Here is a 22,601-nt window from a genome sequence, read left to right on the forward strand (position 1 = left end):
ATTGTGGACTAAAGATGTACATTAAGTTGCTGGAACATCCTTGAACAATGTTCAAGTTTCATCAGGAACCAATTATATCTGTGATAATGTGATTTTCCCACCTGTAATACGGAAGAGACATGATGTGTACTTGCTATCAGGAAATTATTTAGTCATCAATCGATATAAAGATATAGAATGGTTGATGTTGGGGATTACCATAAACAAACGAGGCACAATAAGAAGTATCGCTCTGTTAAGATACCACTTAAAGTGGTTTTGACTTCAAGCATATATCTTGAAACTAGAAGACCTTATCCCGCCTTTGCTTGCTAATAGTATCCTGTAACACTCAGTGGTAGCTGTTAGATACTGTAACAGCTGTGACTGCCAGTAGTGGCCCGTGTATTTTAGCAGCCGTCAACACTCTACAGGTGAGGTGTGCAGTGGCTGCTCCAAATATATGCTAAACTTTTTAAAGTTTTTTGAGTTGTGGTGTGATGCAAACACTGTTGATAGAGTGTCTAATACATTAGTAATCATAGTAATTAGAGAGCATCTTTAATAAGTAATAGCTTTGCAATCCCAAGACTCTTTTTGGAAAGGCGATGCAATCCCAAGGCTTGGCAACAATAATCTCTTGTTTGTGGAGTATAGGATGATCCAATAGATAAATCTGTAGTTCTGATAATGGAATATTGAAGAAAAGACTCCTTATGACTATCAAAAACATATAATAGATGCATGGAGAAAATGAAAAGAACTGAATATTAAATATGCAGTTGAACAAGTTATATCATAATAACTTATATATACTACATTGTATCAGCTTGAACCAAATTACGATACGACTACAGAATCAGTAAAAGACCTAGATTGTCATTCTTATCCATGATCAGTTGAGCGAATTTGACTTCCTCTACTGCAATAATTGAACTTCTAGTAGGTTTTAATAACCTCCCTTGTTTTCTTATTGGCTCAACAACCACACATTCGTGTGTTGCTTTTTATATGTAAAACAGCCACCAGAAACTAATTTATTGCCTGTTACTTAAGCTTACTGACAATGCGTCCTCTGGTTATTTCAGGTCATCCAGGGATTATATTCTACACAGAACGCAACTTAAAATCTCTATCGTTCAAGTCAAAGTCAAAACATCGAGCTGGACCATCTTCACAAACAGCAGCAACGACATCTGTATTTGAGTTTACTAAAAGGTTGACCCTTAACGGTTCTGTAATCAGATATTCATCTCCAGTTTTAACATCTCGAAGTCTAAGCCACGATAACTCAGAGGAATATGATGATTCTGGTTTGGTTGATGCAGAACTTCTGAACCTAAAAGGAGCCTGTTATGTGTATCTACAAGTCCAATCAGAGAGCAATGTACTTCTAACGTTATGCATAATAACCTTTGCAAAGCATGCTGACCTCTGACTGCTGACTTTGACTCTACCAGTCTTCTCTAGTGCTGAAGATCAGAATTGACTTTGACCCATGATGTAACAGTAGAAGGCTAACGAAGTGCCAATAAATGGTGAGAAACAGGTGTATAGTGAATGTGAATATAATGAGTAGATGGTGAGTGTGGAATGATGGTGATCTAAGTAGATTGGTTTTGGTAGGCAAATAAACGCTATGATGTTTGCCTGCTATTTCTTCGTGACTATGGTTTGTTTTCAGCTTTTATACATCTGGAAACTGTAGCAGAAGCTATGAATAAAATTTCATTTTAATGTGTTTTACATTGATCATGGATTTTCTTTGAGCCTCTCTAAATGTGGAATGGTAGTATAGTAGATTAGCAGCTATGAATTAGTTGTTGGGTTATGATCACGTTACATAAGTGCATGTCCGGTATTTATTTAAGCCTATGGGGTTACACGAAAATGACACGTAAACTCTATGTAATTAATTAATGTATTAAAGTAATATATTGATTAATTTGATCATGAAATAATTAATAAACTATTAAAAGATTAATAGTGTTTATTAATTAATTAAAAGAGAAGGATTAAAGTGTAAATTAGAAAATAAGGAAGTTTCCTAATTACACTAAAATAGGGGGTGGGCCGATTTTGGAGAGGGTTTCCTAATCCTCTACAAACTTGATCACCAAGTTATAAAACCCTAACTAATTATCCTTATATATAGGGGTTAAGGTTTAAAGGTTTTATATTACAATTAGATTTGTAAAAACCCTAAACAATTCTTTTCTCTCTTCTTTTGATTGCCGTGAAAAACCAACTTCATGTGAAGTTGTCGAATTTACAAAACAAAGACAATTCTTTGTCTATTTGATTAGTCAATGTTTTATAAGAAAAATTATTATTTTCTTTGTCGACTTGTAAGTTTAAAAACAAAGGGTTTTGTTCTTGGTTCGGCGAGGGAAGACACAACGAGTTTGTGAATTGATGATCGAGTACTAGCATACATCATAAGGATGTCAAGTGTGCGATCGTAGAGGGGTTTTACTTTAGACCGTAATTAATAATAATAATTATTAATAATAATATTGGAAGCTTTGCGCAAAGGTACACATATTATATTCATTACTTTGTTAATTAATAGTATTACATATACGTTTCTTTTCCGCTGCGTACTCGTGATTTGTTATGTGTTTATGTTCATATATTCTAACAGTGGTATCACGAGCCACCTATGTGATCTATTAGTTACAAAGGTCAAAACTTGAAGGGGGGTTTAGGGTTGGTTCGATTTTGTTAAAATTTAAATTTTAAAAATTGTGTTTTAATTATTTTATTTATTATAAAAGTCGAATTTTAATTAAATAAATTAGGGTTTTGTTTAATTAAGTTCAACCTAAATTTAATGGTTAATTGAAACCCTCTAAGCAAGTTTTGATATTATGAATTGGCATGTTTATTTGATATAAATTGTATGCTTGTGTAATTGATTTATTTAAGGTTGTTAAATAATGGTAAAAATCATAAGGGATTCATGCAAAATTCCTTATGATTATTACTAAGATATAGAGATATAAAAAGCATAGCATGATGATCCAATAATTAGGGTTAATTATGAGATAATTGTGTGACTATGTGAATTTTTTATGTGATTTTTCTGCTTTGCGATAGTTCATTAAAAAATTCATATCTTTTAATCCGTAATGAGTTGGAGGCTGTGCTTTGAACTGTAGATGCTCAACACATAGGACTAAAATTTTGTAGTTCTGGTCAAAAGCTGAATCGGACCAGAAACAGGTCTAAACAGGTCGTGAAGCTACTGGAAAATTCCAGTCAGCAACTATGTGCTTATGTGATAATTGATTGTTTTATATATGTTTAAGGCTTACACAATCAAGGCAACTTGATGTATGTGGTCCTCTTCTTTGAAGGGGGAGCCGGCTTAGACATAATTGAAACCATAGTGGCATGTTTAGGTGTCCTATCATAACTCGTTGCATGCTTAATAGTTAATAGATTAGTAAGTTTATTGTTTTGCGTATTTATTGAGATATAAATGGTGATGCAAAATAGTTTTGAGAAAATATAAACTTGACTAAGCAATATCGAAATAAGAGATTTTTAATAAAATTGGAGTCTTACAACCTTGAGATACACCGGCTCACCCATTTGAACAAACTCTAAGAGAGGTATAAGTCGGAGTGCGCTAGCCTTCTAAAAGGGCGGGTTTTTAATTGCGTCCATCGCAAACCTTTGCCCTTGCGCTTCTTTGTGCGTTCAAATGGAGCTACCGAGCTCTCTTATGTTGTTAAGACTATACAAATGATTTTATTAAATATTATGTTATGAAGATTTGCATGAGTCTTCGTACATAAACTTTGATTCACATCAAATGCATTACCCATTCAAAGTTAAGTCATTGCCACCCACTTCGCTTAGAGCACCTCCCAGGTACTATTTGACCCTACGTGAGACCGTAGGCGGATGGTATCTCTTGAGGGTAGATTACCGACCCGTTGTGAGACCAGCGGCGGACTATTTACACGTTCTTAATTGGGTGACTTAAAACGAGTTAAGACGGTGAGACCTTGACCCGTGGCATAAGATGGAACAAAACATGTTTACAAAACACTTAAAGACCCCTTTAGTGTTGTTGTATGTTACATAACTCTAGGAGTTGCATTAGATATGAAATTACTAATCGTTACTTACCATTTTAAGTATCATCATCTCTAGCAGATCAACTGATGCGGTGATGGTATGTCAAATTGGATCCTAGCCTTAATAAAATTAATTGTTAAAAGTATTTAACATGGGTAAATTACATTTCTTAAGGATTAATTATCGAAAATACCGATAATCGAACTTGAATCTGTTTTGTAAATGGCAACAAATCCTTCACAAAACATACACCAATCGGCTTACATGTCGATGCTAGAAAGAGGAAAACTTTCTAAAACCAATTTCAATGACTGTTTTGTCAATAGAGAATCGTTCTAAGAGTTGAAATGAAAATAGATGTCCTTGAAACTCAGATGCCGCTATTCCTGATGCGAGTGCCACTGCTTTGCTGTTGAAAGCATAAAATACTCGGTACAATAGACATATTGAGGTTGCTTATTTGATGCTAGAAGCATGGCTCTCGCGCTTCAAAAAGCAATTCGGATTGCAAAATCCGTGTGATATGATCAAAGAACTCAAGTCTGTGTACGGAAGACAAGTTGGAGTTGAATTACTTGAGTTAATTGAGTCACTCCATAAATTGAACATGAGTATGGAAAACCGGTGAGTGCTTATGTACTTAAGATGAAGAGTTACTTTGAGCATTTTGGAAAGATTAAACTATGTGTATCTTCTGCTTATTGTTATTAGCATAAATGACTTTGATTTGTGCACAATTACAATTTGCATAGCATAGTTGAACTTCATATCATGTTGATTGAGTATGAGAAAAACTTTCCTAAGAAATATGAGACACCCCAAGTTCTTATGATCTAGGGGGGAATGGTTTAGAAAGCAAAACAACCGTAAGCTGAGGGCAAGAATTTTGGTAAGGGAAAACAAGGTGTTTTAGTCTCAAAACCTTAAAAGATCCTTCGGAAAAATGAGCATACGGCTAATAACCAGGCTTGTCATCACTATGCTATAGTGAGACACTGGAGGAGGAATTGTTCTAAGTATCTAGCTGAGTTAAACAAGAAGAAGAAGCAAGCTGGTTTAACTAGTTCTTCAAGTATCTTCTTAATATTGAATTATAAGTGTTGATGAGATTCAAATGATAATTCAATAGCAAAGGAGTCAAGTTTTAACTTGGACTCTACCTATCTTTGACATTGTTATCTTGTTTAATTTTGTCAAGAAACGCATTAAATAGTCTTCAATGTGAAGAGATCTTACAATCGAATGATGAATCATTTGATAAATGCGTGTTTAGTTGTTTCTTTTTTTCTGAACGGCAATACTTGAAATCCATCTTTAGTTGATGTTTCTTATTCATATTTTGCACAATACTTGTATACCGAAAAATTTCTTGAAATGGTAAATTTTACCATCACTTTTGTCAAACAAGTTTTCAGCCAAAACAATTTATGAAATAGGGTAATCCGGCATTGCCAAGGCCGGACTCGCTATTTTTAAGCGAGATCGGCGTTGCCAAAGCCGAACTCGCTATTTTAAGCGAGACCGTTGCCAAAGCCGGACTCGAGGCGTGTGTCAAAGAGAAAGACAGAGAGGACGAGCGCAGAAAGGAGTAGGTGGCAAGGTCTAGCATAGACATGACTTGACAAATGGCTTCATAGACATGACTTGACAAATTTATGACAAAAGTCACATGAAAGTTTTCATAGTTTTAAGTTATATATACATGCAGTGCTACCATTCATAATCACGCATGCTATCACCACATCTATTATTTTCAAAAGCAAACATACCATCATCAATAACTCTTATTTTCAATGGTGGCCTTAGATAGATTCTATTTTGTATTATCTTGTATGTTTTAATGTAGATTAATAAATATTCTATTTGTCAATAAAGTAAATATTCTATTTTGTATTATCTTGTATGTTTTAATTGATAGTTTATAAAAAAAACGCAAATAAGTTACATTAAAATAATACATACTCAAGATAAAAGATATAAAACTTAAATAAAGAAATACATAAACTTATATAAAGAAATACATACTCAAGATAAAAGATTATTGAAGTTACTATTTTACCTGTGCTCGTCCTCTCTGCGCATTTTCTTTCTCTCTGACACACCTCCAGACCGGTTTTCGGAACGCCGGTCTCATTCTAAACTTGACACACGCCTCGAGTCCGGCTTTGGCAACGCCGGTCTCGCTTAAAAATAGCGAGTCCGGCTTTGGCAACGCCGATCTCGCTTAAAAATAGCGAGTCCGGCCTTGGCAATGCCGGATTACCCTATTTCATAAATTGTTTTTGGCTGAAAACTTGTTTGACAAAAGTGATGGTAAAATTTACCATTTCAAGAAATTTTTCTTGTATACTATGAGGTGTAAAAAAAATGCATATGGAATTATGGATCAAATCTTTTAGCATTACAAATCCTGACCCTGATGTCATGCCACCTTTGAGAACATATATTTGTTGTGTCATACCCACGTCGGCAAAGGTCTGGTCGAATGTTTGGTGTCCATTAAGACTACGAAGAGCAAGACTTCCCTTTAGGGCTTTTCACAGGGGCATCTCACGACACGTGACAGTACAATCAGCAAAAGGTTTTCCTTAGTTTTTGTGGGAGCAAGGCTTCCCTTTAGGCTTCTCATAGGGACCCACAATTTAATTATTTATATCCTACTCATATTAATTAAATAAAATAATTTTAAAAAATGAGAATAATAAAAGAAACTGAAAGTGTGTCAGGTGGGGCTCACAAAAAGTATAGTAGAAAGAAACGTGCAAAAAGGGAAGTCCTCCATCTTTTCTCTATCCAGAAAGCCCCTTGGGGCAATGTTTCGGGCTTTCCAGGGCTTTGCAGAGATGAAAAGTGGAAAAAGAGCGTCTTGCTCTTGATAGTCTAAGTCTGGTTAGGACATGGCTTTTGCTTTGCATCTTTGGTTTGAAGTTGGTGATATTGGTATTATCGGTCATATAGTGTAATTGTTATTTAGTTGAGACCATGGGATTTCGGGTATAGCTTTATCACGAGTTAGGAGGTGCGATGTGCATACCTGTTTAAACAACTAGAATCAATAAATTGAAAAATTGTGTATATCACTGGAAGTCATTTCACCGAACCCACATGTTACATGATTGAAAAGTTTATCCGATTTTACCAAACTCTGTAAAGACAACTAAATGGTTAGTCGCTTATAGGGGATATAAACTCAAATCGATAAGAACTTAAAAACTTATGTCAATACATAAATGTGGATCAACTTTAGAGTATAAACCATGGCCTTTATGTATGGTCACTTCACAGTTAATGTACATACATTGATACATACATGTGATACATTCATGAACATAAATATTAAAAATTAAGATAACTTCACATAAATTTGGCACGTATTTATAAAATGTCCATGCTAAGACTTGAATCCACAATCTATGGATAGATGGGTCATCACACATACCTGATACCACACGAGATAAAGCTCAATGGGTAAGCATATACTGAATTTCAATAGTCGCTTTCAATGAAAAAGGCTCAACAAAATTAAAACTATTTTCTCAAGTAGATTTTATTTTGGTGTGCCTACATATTCAGCAAGTTTAGAGGGGTTCAATACTCCTATAAATGTTGACGCGATTAGCGTAAGCAAGCCTGAGCCTCTGGGTTTGCTCAAATTCATACAACTAGCCACAAGTGTTGCAATCTTAAAACATATATGGAAATAAAAAAAATACAAAAAAAAAGGGGAGAGAAGACACTTTGTAACGTTTCACATTAGTTGTAATCTTTACATGTAAACAAACACACAGTTTAAGATAGTATTTGCTAGCATCTAGTGAACCCTTCAACTCTTCAAATAAAACATGTTTTACGTTTATGGAACACATCTTACCTATCATCTTCGTGAAAACTTGGACCAGATATAGACAAGAAAGAGGCAAAAAAGGGCAAAGAGGACGACGTGCAAAACATGGCTTGAACCAGACAGAATGATGCTTTTGTTTAATTTCCTCATGTTGTTCTTCACTCCTGCTTGTGCTTTAATAAGGGTCATTTGCTGCAAAGTTGGAAGAAGAAAAAGCAAGACATTCATCAACCATTCACGCATTATTCCGACAAATACATTTTTATAACATACTAAATCTAGAGTATCAGCCTTTGATCCACAAACACAGTCATAATAATATTAAAAAAAATAATACTCATAATATGATAACAAACATAAACTATAAATAAGACATTTATAGGAGGTCGTATATGCATTACATAGCTTCTATTATTTGACTCATTAAGTAAAACACAACCCAAATCAACCCATCCATAAGTAAAAAGTCGAAATGCCCACCTCTAACTATTATCGTACAAATGCTCTATCAGTCCACACACGTAAGGCCAAATCACAACTCCTATTCAAAGAATATGATCCATAGAGAAAACCGTATATCTAAAAGTGATGACGCAAATCGTTGGTAAGTGGATGCGCCGAGGAACAGATAAAGAGGCTTTCATCCAACAATCAGGTCGCACGGTTAGGGTAGCTGGTCAAACAAACAGTTTGTTATACCGACCCAAACAGGTCGAGGTTTAGTAACCAATCAATACCTTTTTAAAATTTACAAATACCAAGTTACTAAATAAGATTATGACACTTTGGGCAACTCTCAACCCATTATACCCATTTCTATTTTGCTTGAGTTCTAAAGTCACCTGTTTTTTGAAATTAGATTACAATTCCATTGGACCCACTTTTGGTAAAAGTGTCAAAATGCCATTTCTACCATATAGTCTACCTCAGCATGGAAACTAGCACATGGGTTAAAACATTTTCTGCTCATATAGGCTTAATCGACAAATTTCACATCGGAGCTATACTTAGGCTAGGCCTGGCTTGCTTGGCAGTCAACACACCTATGTGAGCTTACATGTCCCAATAAGACAATAAATTTGATCATATTTTTCTAACCACCTACACGTGAGGACGGGACATCCACCTCACATTGGGGGCAACTATAAACATAAAACTCCTTATAAGCAGTATACATTAGGTAGTTTAATAACTTCTCAGAATGGTTTTGGTTGATTTGAATATTATTACTCCCTTTTGGCCATTTCAAATGGCACTGAACAGTGAACAGTTACTTACCAGTCTGGATAGATGTTAATGAACTATTGCATGTAGAAAGGTTAAGTTAGCTTCATATTAGCAAGCCATTGACTAATGAATTCTAATCATAATAACACAAATCACTGAGAAACTCGGCCAATGATTCATGACAAGGTATATCTAATGGAACTATATACCACACCATAAAAATTAAGTTTAAGACTAAGAGGAACAGAGGTAATGTCATACCAGCTGGTTAATAAACTCATTCTGAAATTTGGCCTCTGACTCGATCTCTGAGGCTACCTGTTACGCAAAAATAACATGAGCATGAACAGAGAGATTATTTCCTAGGAGACATACTTGTGCACCAGAAAGGAAGGGGTACATATGCAGCAACATCTTACTGACATTTGAAAATATAGAAATGTAAAGCAATAACCAAGAAAAGTTAACCAACACAAAGGTATCATCAAAAATGTGTAACGAAGTTCAAGAACAACATCCAGACAGGTTGCCGTATATACAAGATTATTCAAATTGTTGGGGAAAGGACAAGTGAACATCCCTTAGATTATTGCCTATATTTGATATCTTCTACCAACTTACGATTTGATTTATCTTGCTTTAATAGTTTAATTATTCTAGGGTATAGAAGAATAGTAACATTATGTCCTAAACTTAGTTCGTGTTTTTTTTTTGTTCATTGATTTCTTGTCTTAGGTCACTATGTTAGTAAACAGCCCAAGGGGGTAACCTGGTGGTGAAGGGCTTAGAAATTTCCAGTGAAGACAAAAGTTCACTCCCCCCAGGCTACAACTTTGGGGTCAGGTTTCAAGTACGTAGCTCAATTTGTTGCTGAGGTGAGGACTTTGTGAATATGATTATCCTCCCCGGTTGGGTGGACACTCTCCTTGGAAGGTTGCTGAGTGAACTCTGAGAAAAGCCTGCAACATATTGTCCTTAGGAAAGGTGTGGGGCTGGTCAGCGTTGCCCGTTACCAACATTTTCATATGTTATGTACAAGTAACAGTGAAAGATGGTGTTTATTATTATAGGTGTTTTTTGAAAAAACATGGTACAATTACTTATAACACTTATTTAACAATGATTTTGTTATATGTAATATGGTCTTGCTGCCAGAAGAATATGGCCTTATTTCATTATAAATTAGTAGAAGATTATATGCCCTGTATAATGCAAAAAGCTGATAAAACTTAAAAGGTTGCTTACATTCTTTAACTGCCTAACTTGCTTTCGGAGGCCACTGATCTCATCATCTAGATCTGCATGCATTGGATCAATGCGCAGTTGAATTTCATCAGAACCAGTTCCTTGTCTGGTGCTAAGCCCTTCTCTGTTAAGATAAGCAAAAGCCTATCAGACTCAACATTTTCCACTCTGCCTTAGTGATAAAAGTTGATCAAGCAGGAAGTTCAGAAGTATAAAGGATCGGGCTCGGGCTCATAATGTCATATTGAGATTTACATTAATATAGTTCCTTCAGTAAATCATTTAATTCTCTGCTTAAAGGCAATGAAGCTTGGCCTAGCAATTGAAATATTGAGAAAAAAAAAAAATATATTGTAAAAGGATGAACAAAATAAGTACCTTGATCTATATGGAGCAGCACCATAGTAGCCACCACCTCTGTTAGAACTAGACGCCATTAGAAAGATTGAAACGGTGTGCTAACTGAGGAACTCTAAAAAAGGAGCAAATAAAATCAGTGTACTACAAGGAAATCATATAGTTGGGAATCCCTGAAGCAAAAATCTGTCTCCCTTGAAGTGAAAACTTTGATGACTAACTGAACCAGGGAAACACATATCATTCAAATAAACGGGATAAAAATCACGTAAATTGATAAAGTAGTGATAATGTAGACTAACAATTGAATTTGAAGTACAAAAATCTTGAAAACTGAGTGATCTTATATATTTTGCCTTGTCTATTGTTTATCTCTTTGGCCATGTCCAAGTATTTGTTAAAGATAAATATCAGTCAGTCACGTATGCATATGATATAGAACCACAACCCGTAAAGGTAATGCTAATAATCTTCCAAATTTAATGATCCAAAAACGAAAGCTACACATGGACAAAACCAAAACAATAAATCCTAACACAAATCACTCAAGCCATTAGTCTCGTTTTGAAACATCCACACGAGATGCCTCTTGTCATTAATTAATACATATATATATATATATATATATATATAACTAGCACTGATACCCGATAACCAGTCAAAGATCTGGTATATACTACAACCAACAACGCAAAACAATTTATGTATCAACCGACTCATAGTCACAGGAAACGGGTACGAATCAGGGTTTCTCGTAAGGCGATCCGAAACGGTAATATAAGCGTACCTGATTTGACGTATCAAGGCTGAAATTCGCGTTCCTTTTAGCTTCGGTTCGTTTAATAGAAATCGACGTTCCGGCAAAGAGAGATCGTTTTTTTTCCGGTGGGGGGAGAAAAGAGAAAGATATAAAAAAGTAGCGGCTGTACTCTTTTTTAAAATGGATATCAAGGTGTGGGTTGCAATTTCCAACAAGGTAAGAAACCGATGGGTTGTTGGGGATTGCCGGAGAGATGAAAAAGACGTTCCGAGTGATGGAATCAAACACCCGTATTCATGATGCGAGATTGTTAAGAGAGATGAAAAAGACAATCAGATTCTTTAGTTATATATCTTCACCGATTTCAAGTTTTTTTTTTTTTTTCCTAGCTCTCCTGCTATAGAAATTGTGGTTGAAGCATGAATGATATCTGATTATTAACACGGAATCCGCTCAATGCGGCGGTGGTTGTGACGACAACGGTGTGGTGTTGGGAAAGACGGTTGCCGGTGGAGGTGGTGTAAAATGGTACAGATAATTGATGTAAAAGTAATTAATCTAAATGGTTAATGAAAATATTTTAAAAAATAAAGACCGGTAGTGTAATTTAATATTAATGCTCTTTTAGAAAATTTCTCCATATAACATTTAATTTGTTTTTTTTTATTAAATAGTATAAAAGTATAGATTAAATGTATAAGGTAATTATAATTAAGAAATATGAGTATTTTGGGTATAAACAAGTGTTGAATATTCTAAAATAGAATAATTCAATATGTTTTATAAGTGACTAGAGTGGTTCTCACGCGATGCAGCGGGACCTGAGGAAAAAATGGTGGTTAAGTGGTGATATCGTGTTATTAGATAAATGTACGATCCAACTCATGTATTTTTTAGTCTGGCTAAAGGTGTAAACCATTGTTGTTGTTTGCGGGGGAGGGGTTTATATGTTGATGGGTCATTAAATTCATTAACGCAAAATGTTTTGAACAATAATCTGTATGAAGCTATCATCATAACAATTGTTTAACAAGAAGTAAGATAGATGCGGACAAAATTTTATAACGATAGATTAGTATCAATAAGTCAAAATACATAAATAACCTTCAAAATTGCAAAAGAAGTAAAACACGTAGGTTTATCTTTATTTAGATGGACCAAGTGTAAAAATGAATATCAAAACGAAACCAACTACACAAATCAAATGTGAGGGTGCACAAGTCACCTTCAGAGGTGTATGAAGACTGGAGCAAGGCAAAATATGAGAATGGAGTGCCAACGTTGACAGGAGTATGCAGACCAGGGAGAGGGAGAAATTGCATTCGATCAAATGATTTAACGATAAGTTAGTTTTTATAATTAATGAAACCGAAAGATGTGTTACTTAATATGTATGATAAGTGTAAGAAGTAAGAAACATATTACATAGTCGTGCAATACCATTGGGTGGAGCACCTGCATTGGCAATAGGTACAGTCGTACCGGGGGTTATAGTGCCGATGATATAAGCTGGGGATTGAGAATCTGCATTAGACATCACTGATATCTTCATTATCTTCGTTGATCGTTTATTATTTTAAATGAGAATGTAAAGTTTGATAATTAAAAAGTTGAAAAGGTTGTGATATTGGGGGAAATAAATCTTAATTAAAGGTTGTAATATTCTTGGAAAAGAAATTACTGGCTGTAATGATAAAAATAAAAAAGGTGTAATATTGGAGAAAAAATCTTTACCAAATGTAAGTATATCAAGAAAAATAACGATACGTAATACATCAAAATACGTAGTAATCATTCAACCTTTAATTACATTAGCTAGTGATATTATTTGGTCTTGTGAATGTAGAGCACGATTTTGTTGAACTCATGCATGTATGGCCTCCACATAACTGCAATAGCAGTATGTCATAAGCTATGTTTCTTAATTGAGAAATATGTAAGAACAAAATGGTTCAACTAAATTATTTTCACATGACAAAAAATTCCATAAAAATTTCATTGTTAAGACCCTGACACTAACCTCCATACTTGGTTGCCACGTATTGAATGATGAAAAGTCTAAAATAACGAAACAAAAGTCCTACAAATCATATACCCGATCCAAAAAAGAGAATTATTAAATTGACAAATGATAATTCGATGTAGTTTATAAAACCAAAAATTAAGCAGAATTGGTGGTGATGAATCTGGCGGCAGCGGTTGGTGGTGATGAATCCGGTAGTGGATGGTGTCCATGAAGATGAAAGATATGGTCACGCGGTCGTGGTGATGAAGACGCAATTGCTAGAAAGAGAAAGAGACCAGGCGGCGGGGCCACGACAATGAAGATAAATATGCGAGAAAGAAGGAAAGAAAATTAAGAGTAGATACATTTTGTGTGTGTTTTTTTAAAGTACGTCTTTTTTAAAGGTAATTTCGGTACTTGCATAATGTATTGTGTAGAAGTAGTTTAAATGTAGAGGGGATATTAGATAATTTAAAGGTAGATAGTTGAAATGGGAAGAGGTAGTTTGTTTATATATATAGAATATAGATATAGATAATTAGATATAGATTATAGATAAGGGGTCCATACGTTATATTTATTACTTATTAAATATTAAATTAAATTTGTTCTTATTCAAAGTTTCATACTTTAAACTATCATATCATAGTGTTATATATAGTAATATAGCTCCAACCCAATCCCAACTCCAATCCTCAAGTTCGACCTTTCAAAACTACTTTTTTTAAACATATTTAAAGTTATTAATATCATCTGATGTTGTATTTATCATTTCGCTGAACCCCCGTGGCCCCATTTGGTACCAAATACTGTAAAATAGTCAGTTCATCAAATATATATGACGACTCTTCTAGTTTCTATGATACCTTTTTTAACATTTAATTTGTAAAGCAAACAGATAATACGAGTATATGACATCAATTTGATACTTAACGTCTAATGTGAAGCTTTGGCTATCCATAAAGTTACTCTTTACTGGCGTAACTTATTTGAATTACTTTAAGATCATAACTTAATAAGTTTTTCACTTAAATTAAGGAACATGCATTTTTATAGGCAAAGCAATCTTAACACACCCCTACTATAATATATGTTGGACTTGTTTATAAGCCGGCTAACAATAAAAATGTAGTTTTCAAAACAAACCAAATGGCATATTGTAAACTTAAGTTTCATTATCATTGACTCACTCTCTTAACTAAAAAGTCCAAAATTCTTGAATCTTATCGGCCACAAGGACATTGGATCAAGTACTTCCATATAAGCCTGCCTGCATGCCTGCAAGTATCTATTTAGCCGCCAATTTTTAAGGAAATGTTTGTTTTTCTTCACTTTTAATTTAAAAAAAAATGTTCTCCTCTGATAAACCTCTCCTTGAAAAATCCCGGTCCGTTAAATCTAGACATTTATCACCGGTCTCTAGCGTGGAACAACGACCATCTCTACCCCCATCGCCTAATCGTCACGCTAAACAAAAAACATCTGTAAAACATAAAGGGTCATTGCTTAATGGAGTATGGCCTTCTTCCACTCCCAACTCATTAAAATCCGATAAGGAAAATCCACAAGCCATCACGTTGGCGGATTGTCTTGGAAATGATCGTAAAAGGGATAGTGTTCGTTCGTCTTTTCTTAGTAAACAAAAAAGTTGTTCAGAGTTTAATAGGTTTGAAAACATTCCTAAGAAAGAGAACAGCTTGAAAGAAAATCATAAGCCGATTTTTGGTGGATCGATGAGATACACTGGGAAGTTTAGATTTTCGGCCGGTAGATCATCAGTCTCTTCTTCATCCTCATCTAGTGATGGAGTTAGGGAGGAACTAGCAGGTACATTGTTGTTTTATTTTTTATATTAAATTAATTAATTCCTTCAAATTTTCACATATTGTTATACTTTGTAACCAAAATAAGTAAGAGAAAATCGCGACAATAGTCAAATTTCAATTATATTAAATTAATTCTTTGTGATCGTACCAAAATGACCATGTTTTTTTGGATTATCACAAGATAGCCATATATGAACCGTACGAGCACGTCCTTTGTCACCCCCACCGCGCTTACGGCTCTATACCCCAACCCAACTTGCTCTGGCCCCGGGTAAATCGCAATATTTCAGGAAAATCGCATAAAGAGGCACAAAATCGCAATGCTACACTTCAGAAGTAAATCGCAACGAAATTTAGCTATTATCGCGATTTCTCAAATAAGTATCAACTAATTGTATATTTATTTGTATACTATGGAAAAAACCAAAAAAACGAAAGAGAAAACACCTGAACAGAATTTGATATGGCAAAATTCAAATAGTGATGCGGGCTAAAGTGGACCAATAGAACACAGTTTCAGGTGGGCGGTGGCATTGCTCATAAACAATGTTTTCAACATACATAACTACATCGTTAAAAATAGATTTAAGCATGCACATACCATACTTGATACTTTTGTATCATAATTAACATCGTATATATCAAACTTTTGGTGTATGTTTAGTAAAATCTTAAAGATACTAAACGTGTAGAATACATATGTTTTTTGAAACGCAAACTATTCTACTCCTACTCCTTGACTACCTGAATACACATTTATGCCGCAGTTATAATGCCTGGGAGATTATCGGTGGATGACAATGAACTACGTCGAAAATCATACTCTCGAATGAGATCAGATAATTCCTTCTCAGATGATTCCGAGTGCAGCGATTTTGGATCTCCAATCATCACAGAAAGAAACTCTCCTGCATCCTACATGGCACCCACTTTGAGCTTTAGAAATTCCATGGCTAATTCGCCCATGAAATCCACAATCAAGAAAGCAATGAAAAAGGCTAATTCTTTATCATTGTCATCGAAGTGGAATTCATTGGCAGGACGATCTGAATCACCACCAATGACAACAAACTCTACATTTTCGAGCTCCAAGCCTCCAACAAGTCCTTCAAAAACGCCGAAAAGGAATTTTTTATACATGGGTCTTGATTTGATTAAGAGTAAGAAAAATGGGTCGGGTTGTTTGTCACCTCTCGGGGAAGGTATGGGCATGGTGGAGAATGTTCATCAGTTAAGAATGTTGCATGGAAGTTATATTCGATGGAGATATGTTAATGCTAGAGCAAATGTTGTTAATGAAACCTTAAATACCAAATCTAAGGTATGTTTCAAAATATGACTCACGATAAATAAAAAAATATTCAAAAAGTTTAAACAAGATATAACTAGGAGTGTTCACGATCCAGTTTGACTGGTTTTTGACAAAAAACAGAAGCAGACCAGTAAATACGGCTTGTAAGAACTTCAAGCCAAACCAGTTTGACTGTGCCAGCTAATCCGGTTTTTCAATTATTAAACTGGCCCGACTTTCAACTACTCATACCGGGGCAAAGTAGCATACTAAAAACTTTTTGGCTGGTTTGAATTTAATCACACCCATATATAGATATAACTATCACATTTTTAATTCACTAGAAGATGGCATGACTGCAGAATCAGTCATTACAAGTATGGGAAAGGGTTGTAAAGCTGCAACAATCTGTGTTACAAAAGAGATTACAATTGGAGAAAGAGAAGTTGGAAATGAAACTCAACTTTATATTTCATTCTCAAGTGAGTAATGTCGTAGCTAATTTAGAATAATCAATATTGCACAATTTAATGATGAGACAGACTTGCCCATTTTTACTTGCTTATAAATAAGTAACTCAATGTGTAGATGAAACTGTTGGAAGCCTGGAGAGACATGGAAAGGAGACATATATCTGACGTTTCCATGACCAAAGATTGTTTAGAAGCAGTTGCTTGTAGAGTACCCCTTATCCAAGGAGCTAAGGTATTGATTACCTACACACATTACATCATCACAACCTACACAAGTTTATTTATTTTGCTCTTTTTGAAGAAAACATTATGGGAATAGGAACATGATCAAACATGACTTTCGAACATAAGTTTCATTGAAAGCAAAAAATTACTTCGTTTTCTAGCTGATAGCTATCATTTGATAGGAACATGATCAAACAGAGAACTTTATGTATTCTTTAAACTTCTAACTAGAAGGGTCTTAAAAGTTTTGAGATTTTCTAATGATGAACAACTATTTCATTTTCTTAGAAGTTGAAACATTAAAAATAAAATTATGTAACATAAACACAATCATGTATAGTTCATTACATTCCGAGACCCTAAACCCAACCTTGTTGTGTAAGTTGGGACATAAATTTCTTTTTCCATGTTACATATGCGGCATGCCACGATGATCGTCAGAAATTGAAGTTGTATACTAAGAAATTAGCTTAGAAGATGTTACCTTGATCAAATATTAATTGCTCTGTAGATGGATCTACAAACAACTGCCATTGCTCTTAGACACGCAGCAGATTTGGTGAGCACAATTATGACTATGACGTTGTCTCTGATGCCCACGGTAATATGTAAAATTTATTGGGTAAACTTAGCTATCAAAATTTTATAGAATACATATTGAGAACGCATGGTTTTTTTTTTTGTCAGACTTGTGAGATTGTTCCATCATTTACAGAGCTAGCAAAAGTTGCAGTCGAGGAGAAATCGTTGCTTGAAGAGTGCTTTGATCATTTCAGAGTAATTTCAACATTAGAGGTAATAATCACCTCAAAGACTCTAACCATTTTCTATGTATCTTTTTTCGATGTGATATTAACATCGTGTTCTATAGAAAAGAAAATTAAAAGAAAGGAAGATGTTGATTTTCTGTGTATGACAGATTGAAGAGCAGAGTCTAAGGTGTAGCATTATCGGAATGAGCTCATTGTGAAGAATGGAATGAAGATCAAAAGTTAACGAAAAGTTGTATAAAGGGTTATGGGTTGGGGTTATGTTGATCGATGTGAAGTTGAATGAGAAAACCTTTCACTACAACTGATTAATTCTGTGAAGGTTGTATACGATAATCGATCAATGGGGGATCAAGCGGCGTTAAGGAGATTTGTGGTTATGTTGCTATTCCGTTTACCATTCTTTTATTTCTCTTGTCCTTGTATTGCTCACCATTAACAACAAACTTTACAAGCAACCTGTTTTGTGCTTTATTAATATGCCACTAGTCTTATTTTCTCAAGAAAGAAGATGCGTATTAACAGTGTTTTGTGTTTCGTGGGGGTTGTAAGTTCCAGTTCTGATTACCCGTTCAGAATGTACTAGAGAATGTTTGGTGAAAGGAAACCGGTCTTTTCTGTAATGTGTAGTAGCTAAGGTATTCACTTACACTCAATATTATGTCAGTGTTGTGATTGTTCTGTTAAAACTTTGGCCCATTGCTAGATTATTGGAATGTGGCTTTTGGATACATGGACTAAAACATGTACTGTATTGTAAGAACTAGAGTACTTTGCATTATAACCAACGGAAAAATGTTGTATAGCATGTGTGACACCTTTTCTGCAGAGATCCAATTCTTACTTATCAACTGGTATCAAGAAGGATTACTGAAGGTAATTTGATATGGGAAGATTGGGAGTGTAACCAAAATGTTGCTGCAAAATTAGGCAGTTCTTGTGCTGCTAGATTGATCGCCGTGTTCTGGTATGGATATTGTCGAAGGTTTAAGGCTTAAAATATAACCCGGCATACGTATTTATCTAGTTTATGTTAATATCTTAAATAGAAATCAGAATTTATTGGATTAAATTGCATTTCATGCTCTACACCATTAAATCTCAGAAATTCTCCTACATTAAATATTAACCCCAGATAAAAAGTAGTTACTGGCCCTCCAATGTCAGCTATCTTCCATTGAAAATGTTGTCTATTAGGTACATGATCAACCTTTTGGATTTTTTTCACCTTCTCTTCCGGTTCTTCCTTTAATTAATTTTATTATTATTCTCTCTTGTTTTCCTGAGAGAGAAGAAGGGAAGGTGTTGCTTTTTTTTTTTTTTTTTTAATTTCTTTTTTAATCTTAAATCTTGAATCCCAACTCATTGTTTATCATTTGGGTTAGAAACTTCAAATATTTGGGAAAGAAAAGGTTATCAAGATGAATGACCTATTCTCTAGCTCTTTCAAGCAATATCAAAATGATGTTGAGGCCGGGGGTGGCCCTGGCAATGACGCAATTGATCTTGATCAGTTCTTCCTAGATGTGGAGAATGTAAAAGAAGACATGGCAAGTGTCGAAAAATTGTATAAAAAGCTACAAGAATCAAATGAGGAAAGTAAAACGGTCCATAATGCTAAGACAATGAAACAACTCCGGGCCAAGATGGACTCGGACGTGGAGCAGGTCTTGAAGCGTGTAAAGGTCATTAAGGGGAAGCTCGTAGCCCTTGACAAGTCAAATGTTGAGCATCGGAAGGTTCCTGGTTGTGGTCCTGGCTCTTCAACTGATAGAACCCGTACGTCAGTTGTTAGTGGGTTGGGCAAGAAGCTGAAAACCATGATGGATGACTTTCAGTCATTACGAACTCGGATGAATGAAGAATACAAAGAGACAGTTGGGAGAAGATATTTTACAATAACAGGAGAGAAAGCAAACGATGAATTAATTGAAAATTTAATATCTAGTGGAGAAGGCGAGGATTTTATGCAGAAAGCCATACAGGAGCAGGGCCGTGGCCAAATTATGGACACAATCTCAGAAATCCAAGAAAGACATGATGCAGTCAAAGATATCGAGAAAAACTTGATAGAACTCCACCAAATCTTTTTGGACATGGCCGCGCTAGTAGAAGCTCAAGGACAACAATTAAACGACATAGAGAGTCATGTTGCCCACGCAAGTTCATTTGTCCATCGTGGAACCGAGCAATTAGTGGAAGCAAGGGAGTTGCAAAAGAGCTCGAGGAAATGTACTTGCATCGCCGTCGCCCTCGCTCTTGTCTTAGTTATCGTTGCATTTTACCCTGTTTGGTTCCCCATGTTGATGAGGCCTTAACTACGAATTTGTTCCAAGTTTCCAATCCTAATATTTCTTTCCAGAGCCAAATTTATTTTGCCTTTAGAGTTCTCTTTTCATTTCTTTGCAGCATTTATATGATATTAGATGTAACTTACACTTACAATCGTAGCTTTCAATTCCTTACACCAACTGTCTAATAAACAATTTTTTTGTGGGCCACATCCAAAATCACTATCACAAAGATCCTTTCTTGTAGACGATTATGATGCATCTAGACGATTTATAGACAAAACCATGATTCCAAATGTTAAAGATCGTCCACATCAACACCAAATCAACTTTAATCATTTCTTTAATTTTGAGCATTTATGAACGCATAACTTAAAACACCACTTTTCCCAAAAATGAACATACTGTACAATGCATATAACAAAACAAAAAAAAAAATTCTTTTAATAAAACCCAAGTCGAATTCGGCATTTGGACACATACCATGAACGCAAAACGCGGAGAGGGAGAGGCTAATATGGTTGATAGTAGCACGCACATGTGTACCAATTATGTGCGCCGCACCAATTATGTGGACTCGCGGAGAGGGTAACCCCCAATACCCCATGTAAAGTTAAAGATCATGTTATTTGAGTGTGCTAATGATATCCAATTGTTGAAAAATGAGTTTGAGTTTAATTCTTAGTTTTGGTATTATTTGAATGTGTACAATTCATTAGCATGGTATCCACATGTATTTTCATCGGCATTGTTTAATAACTTTTAATAATGGTTGTTAGGGGTTGGCATTGGATGGATTATGAACGAGTGGTGGGGGTGGCACCACGTTGGAACAACGCCATCAACCCCTCACCACGAGTGGTGGCGTCAAATGAGTTGTCAGATCACACGCTCCATAATCCATTTTCTTCCAATCATTACATATGATTTGACTTTATTTTTGTTTTAAACTTTACTTTTTATTAAATAGTAGTGAGTGGTGAAGTGAGTGGTCAGATGCCAACAAAATTCGGATGAGTGGTGAGTGAGTGGTGGACTTGAGGGGACATAATATGATTGGTTAAAAGTGAGGGATGAAAAAGAGAGTGGGAGGTGGGTTGCCATCCCCCTTACAATTTACCAGGATAGCGGATAATGTGATACTTGTATCCTTCTAGAAATAGTAAATTTCAAATGAATTAAGTTATTCTTTATATTGTAATTCAAATAAATTAAGTTATCAAATTTTTATTTATTTTTTAATTTTTTTTAACTTCAATAGACAATTTTCTAAAGGGCTAATTGATTGAAAAATACCCCAACTTGTCACAAAATCCTGTTTTATGACCAAACTTTTAAAATGTCTATTGTGGGGAACCAAATCGGGAGAAACTTTTTTTTAGGGTCCTCGATCAAGTAACCGGTAAACATTATTTTTAAATTTCATTTTCTCTTTAATTTTTGCCTAAATGTATATTCCATGTCATTTAACATTATTTAATCATTTTACATGTCATTTTAATCATAAGTTAGATCTAAAAAATTTCCAAATTTGTAACATCTTCATTAGAGCATCAGGTATGGTTCAAGTATGAAGAACCATCCAAAACGCCAGCTCGATGCCACATCAGCTTTCACAATTTCATCAGTTTTAAGCTGTTATGGACGCAAAACGCAGAAAACTATTTTTTTTTAATTCTATAAGCAACTCAAAATATTTATCAAACTAATTTTTATCTTTTATATATACATATATATATATCAGATTATCTTTCATTCGTGTTTCTACATTGAATAATTAAAATAACATAGCAGATTATCCTCCAGTATTATTTCTACATATTTGTGTTGTCCATTCATAACCTGTGAGTCCCTCGATAGCTATAGATCGCTCTCAAGATCGTCTATGATTATGTCGTGAGTGCGGAATCCTCACGAGATAACTAGTTTGATTAGTAAACGGGTATATCGCTAATTATCAAGTAAATAATCAGCCGTATGATGCTATATTCGTTTCTATAAGCTATAGAACGAACTTAGATGTCTGGAGTACGTATCTGTCGAATGTGATCATGTATTTTAGGGTATTCATTCGTATATATATGTTTCAGGTCGAACTAGGCTTGCTGGGTTTTGTTCTTACGAACTTAGCTGCCCAGCCCATGTAACGAAGTTAATCTTCTTTTGTACCAAACGAAGTTTATCTTCGTTTGCCTCTAACGAAGATATACCTTATCTTC

At 34.9% G+C, this 22,601-nt stretch overlaps 3 protein-coding genes across 6 annotated transcripts; 2 read left to right on the top strand and 1 right to left on the bottom strand.

Annotated features, from left to right (window-relative positions):
- Window positions 1–7,310: 7,310 nt before the first annotated feature.
- Window positions 7,311–11,828, bottom strand: LOC122596027 (bet1-like protein At4g14600). Of its 4 annotated transcripts, XM_043768525.1 has the most exons (6): window positions 11,529–11,618; window positions 10,763–10,856; window positions 10,385–10,508; window positions 9,401–9,457; window positions 7,940–8,104; window positions 7,311–7,507 (listed from the first exon to the last, which is right to left on the bottom strand). In XM_043768525.1, exons 2-5 carry the CDS (start codon window positions 10,819–10,821, stop codon window positions 7,943–7,945), a joined length of 402 nt encoding a protein of 133 aa, XP_043624460.1. In that variant the 5' UTR covers window positions 10,822–10,856; window positions 11,529–11,618; the 3' UTR covers window positions 7,311–7,507; window positions 7,940–7,942. The 4 variants fall into 4 exon arrangements, with proteins under 4 accessions (XP_043624460.1, XP_043624462.1, XP_043624459.1 ...); XM_043768527.1 differs by lacking the exon at window positions 7,311–7,507 and having other exon boundaries at window positions 7,803–8,104; window positions 10,763–10,801; window positions 11,529–11,828; XM_043768524.1 differs by lacking the exon at window positions 7,311–7,507 and having other exon boundaries at window positions 7,803–8,104.
- A 3,027-nt stretch (window positions 11,829–14,855) lies between these two features.
- On the top strand, window positions 14,856–18,291 carry LOC122596930 (QWRF motif-containing protein 3-like). The gene is made up of 7 exons (XM_043769574.1): window positions 14,856–15,333; window positions 16,100–16,653; window positions 16,986–17,105; window positions 17,212–17,328; window positions 17,833–17,922; window positions 18,009–18,116; window positions 18,241–18,291. The coding sequence occupies exons 1-7, from the start codon at window positions 14,856–14,858 to the stop codon at window positions 18,289–18,291; spliced, it is 1,518 nt and encodes a 505-aa protein (XP_043625509.1).
- Window positions 18,292–19,468: 1,177 nt separating this feature from the next.
- Window positions 19,469–20,409, top strand: LOC122598504 (syntaxin-125-like). Its single transcript, XM_043771097.1, has one exon. The coding sequence runs from the start codon at window positions 19,513–19,515 to the stop codon at window positions 20,407–20,409; it is 897 nt and encodes a 298-aa protein (XP_043627032.1). The 5' UTR covers window positions 19,469–19,512.
- The last annotated feature ends 2,192 nt before the right edge of the window (window positions 20,410–22,601 follow it).

Source organism: Erigeron canadensis, chromosome 4 (assembly GCF_010389155.1).
Source record: "Erigeron canadensis isolate Cc75 chromosome 4, C_canadensis_v1, whole genome shotgun sequence".
Taxonomy (NCBI): Eukaryota; Viridiplantae; Streptophyta; class Magnoliopsida; order Asterales; family Asteraceae; genus Erigeron; species Erigeron canadensis.

Excerpts from the sequence above, each read along its gene's own strand:
- LOC122596027 (XM_043768525.1), bottom strand. The coding sequence starts at position 10,821 with ATGGCGTCTAGTTCTAACAGAGGTGGTGGCTACTATGGTGCTGCTCCA. Across the intron at positions 9,458-10,384 it reads AAGTTAGGCAGTTAAAGAAT|GTAGCCTCAGAGATCGAGTC; the intron begins GTAAGCAACCTT and ends TTTGCGTAACAG. Across the intron at positions 8,105-9,400 it reads ATGAGTTTATTAACCAGCTG|CAAATGACCCTTATTAAAGC; the intron begins GTATGACATTAC and ends CCAACTTTGCAG.
- LOC122598504 (XM_043771097.1), top strand. The coding sequence starts at position 19,513 with ATGAATGACCTATTCTCTAGCTCTTTCAAGCAATATCAAAATGATGTT.
- LOC122596930 (XM_043769574.1), top strand. The coding sequence starts at position 14,856 with ATGTTCTCCTCTGATAAACCTCTCCTTGAAAAATCCCGGTCCGTTAAA. Across the intron at positions 16,654-16,985 it reads CCTTAAATACCAAATCTAAG|AATCAGTCATTACAAGTATG; the intron begins GTATGTTTCAAA and ends GCATGACTGCAG. Across the intron at positions 17,923-18,008 it reads CGTTGTCTCTGATGCCCACG|ACTTGTGAGATTGTTCCATC; the intron begins GTAATATGTAAA and ends TTTTTTTGTCAG.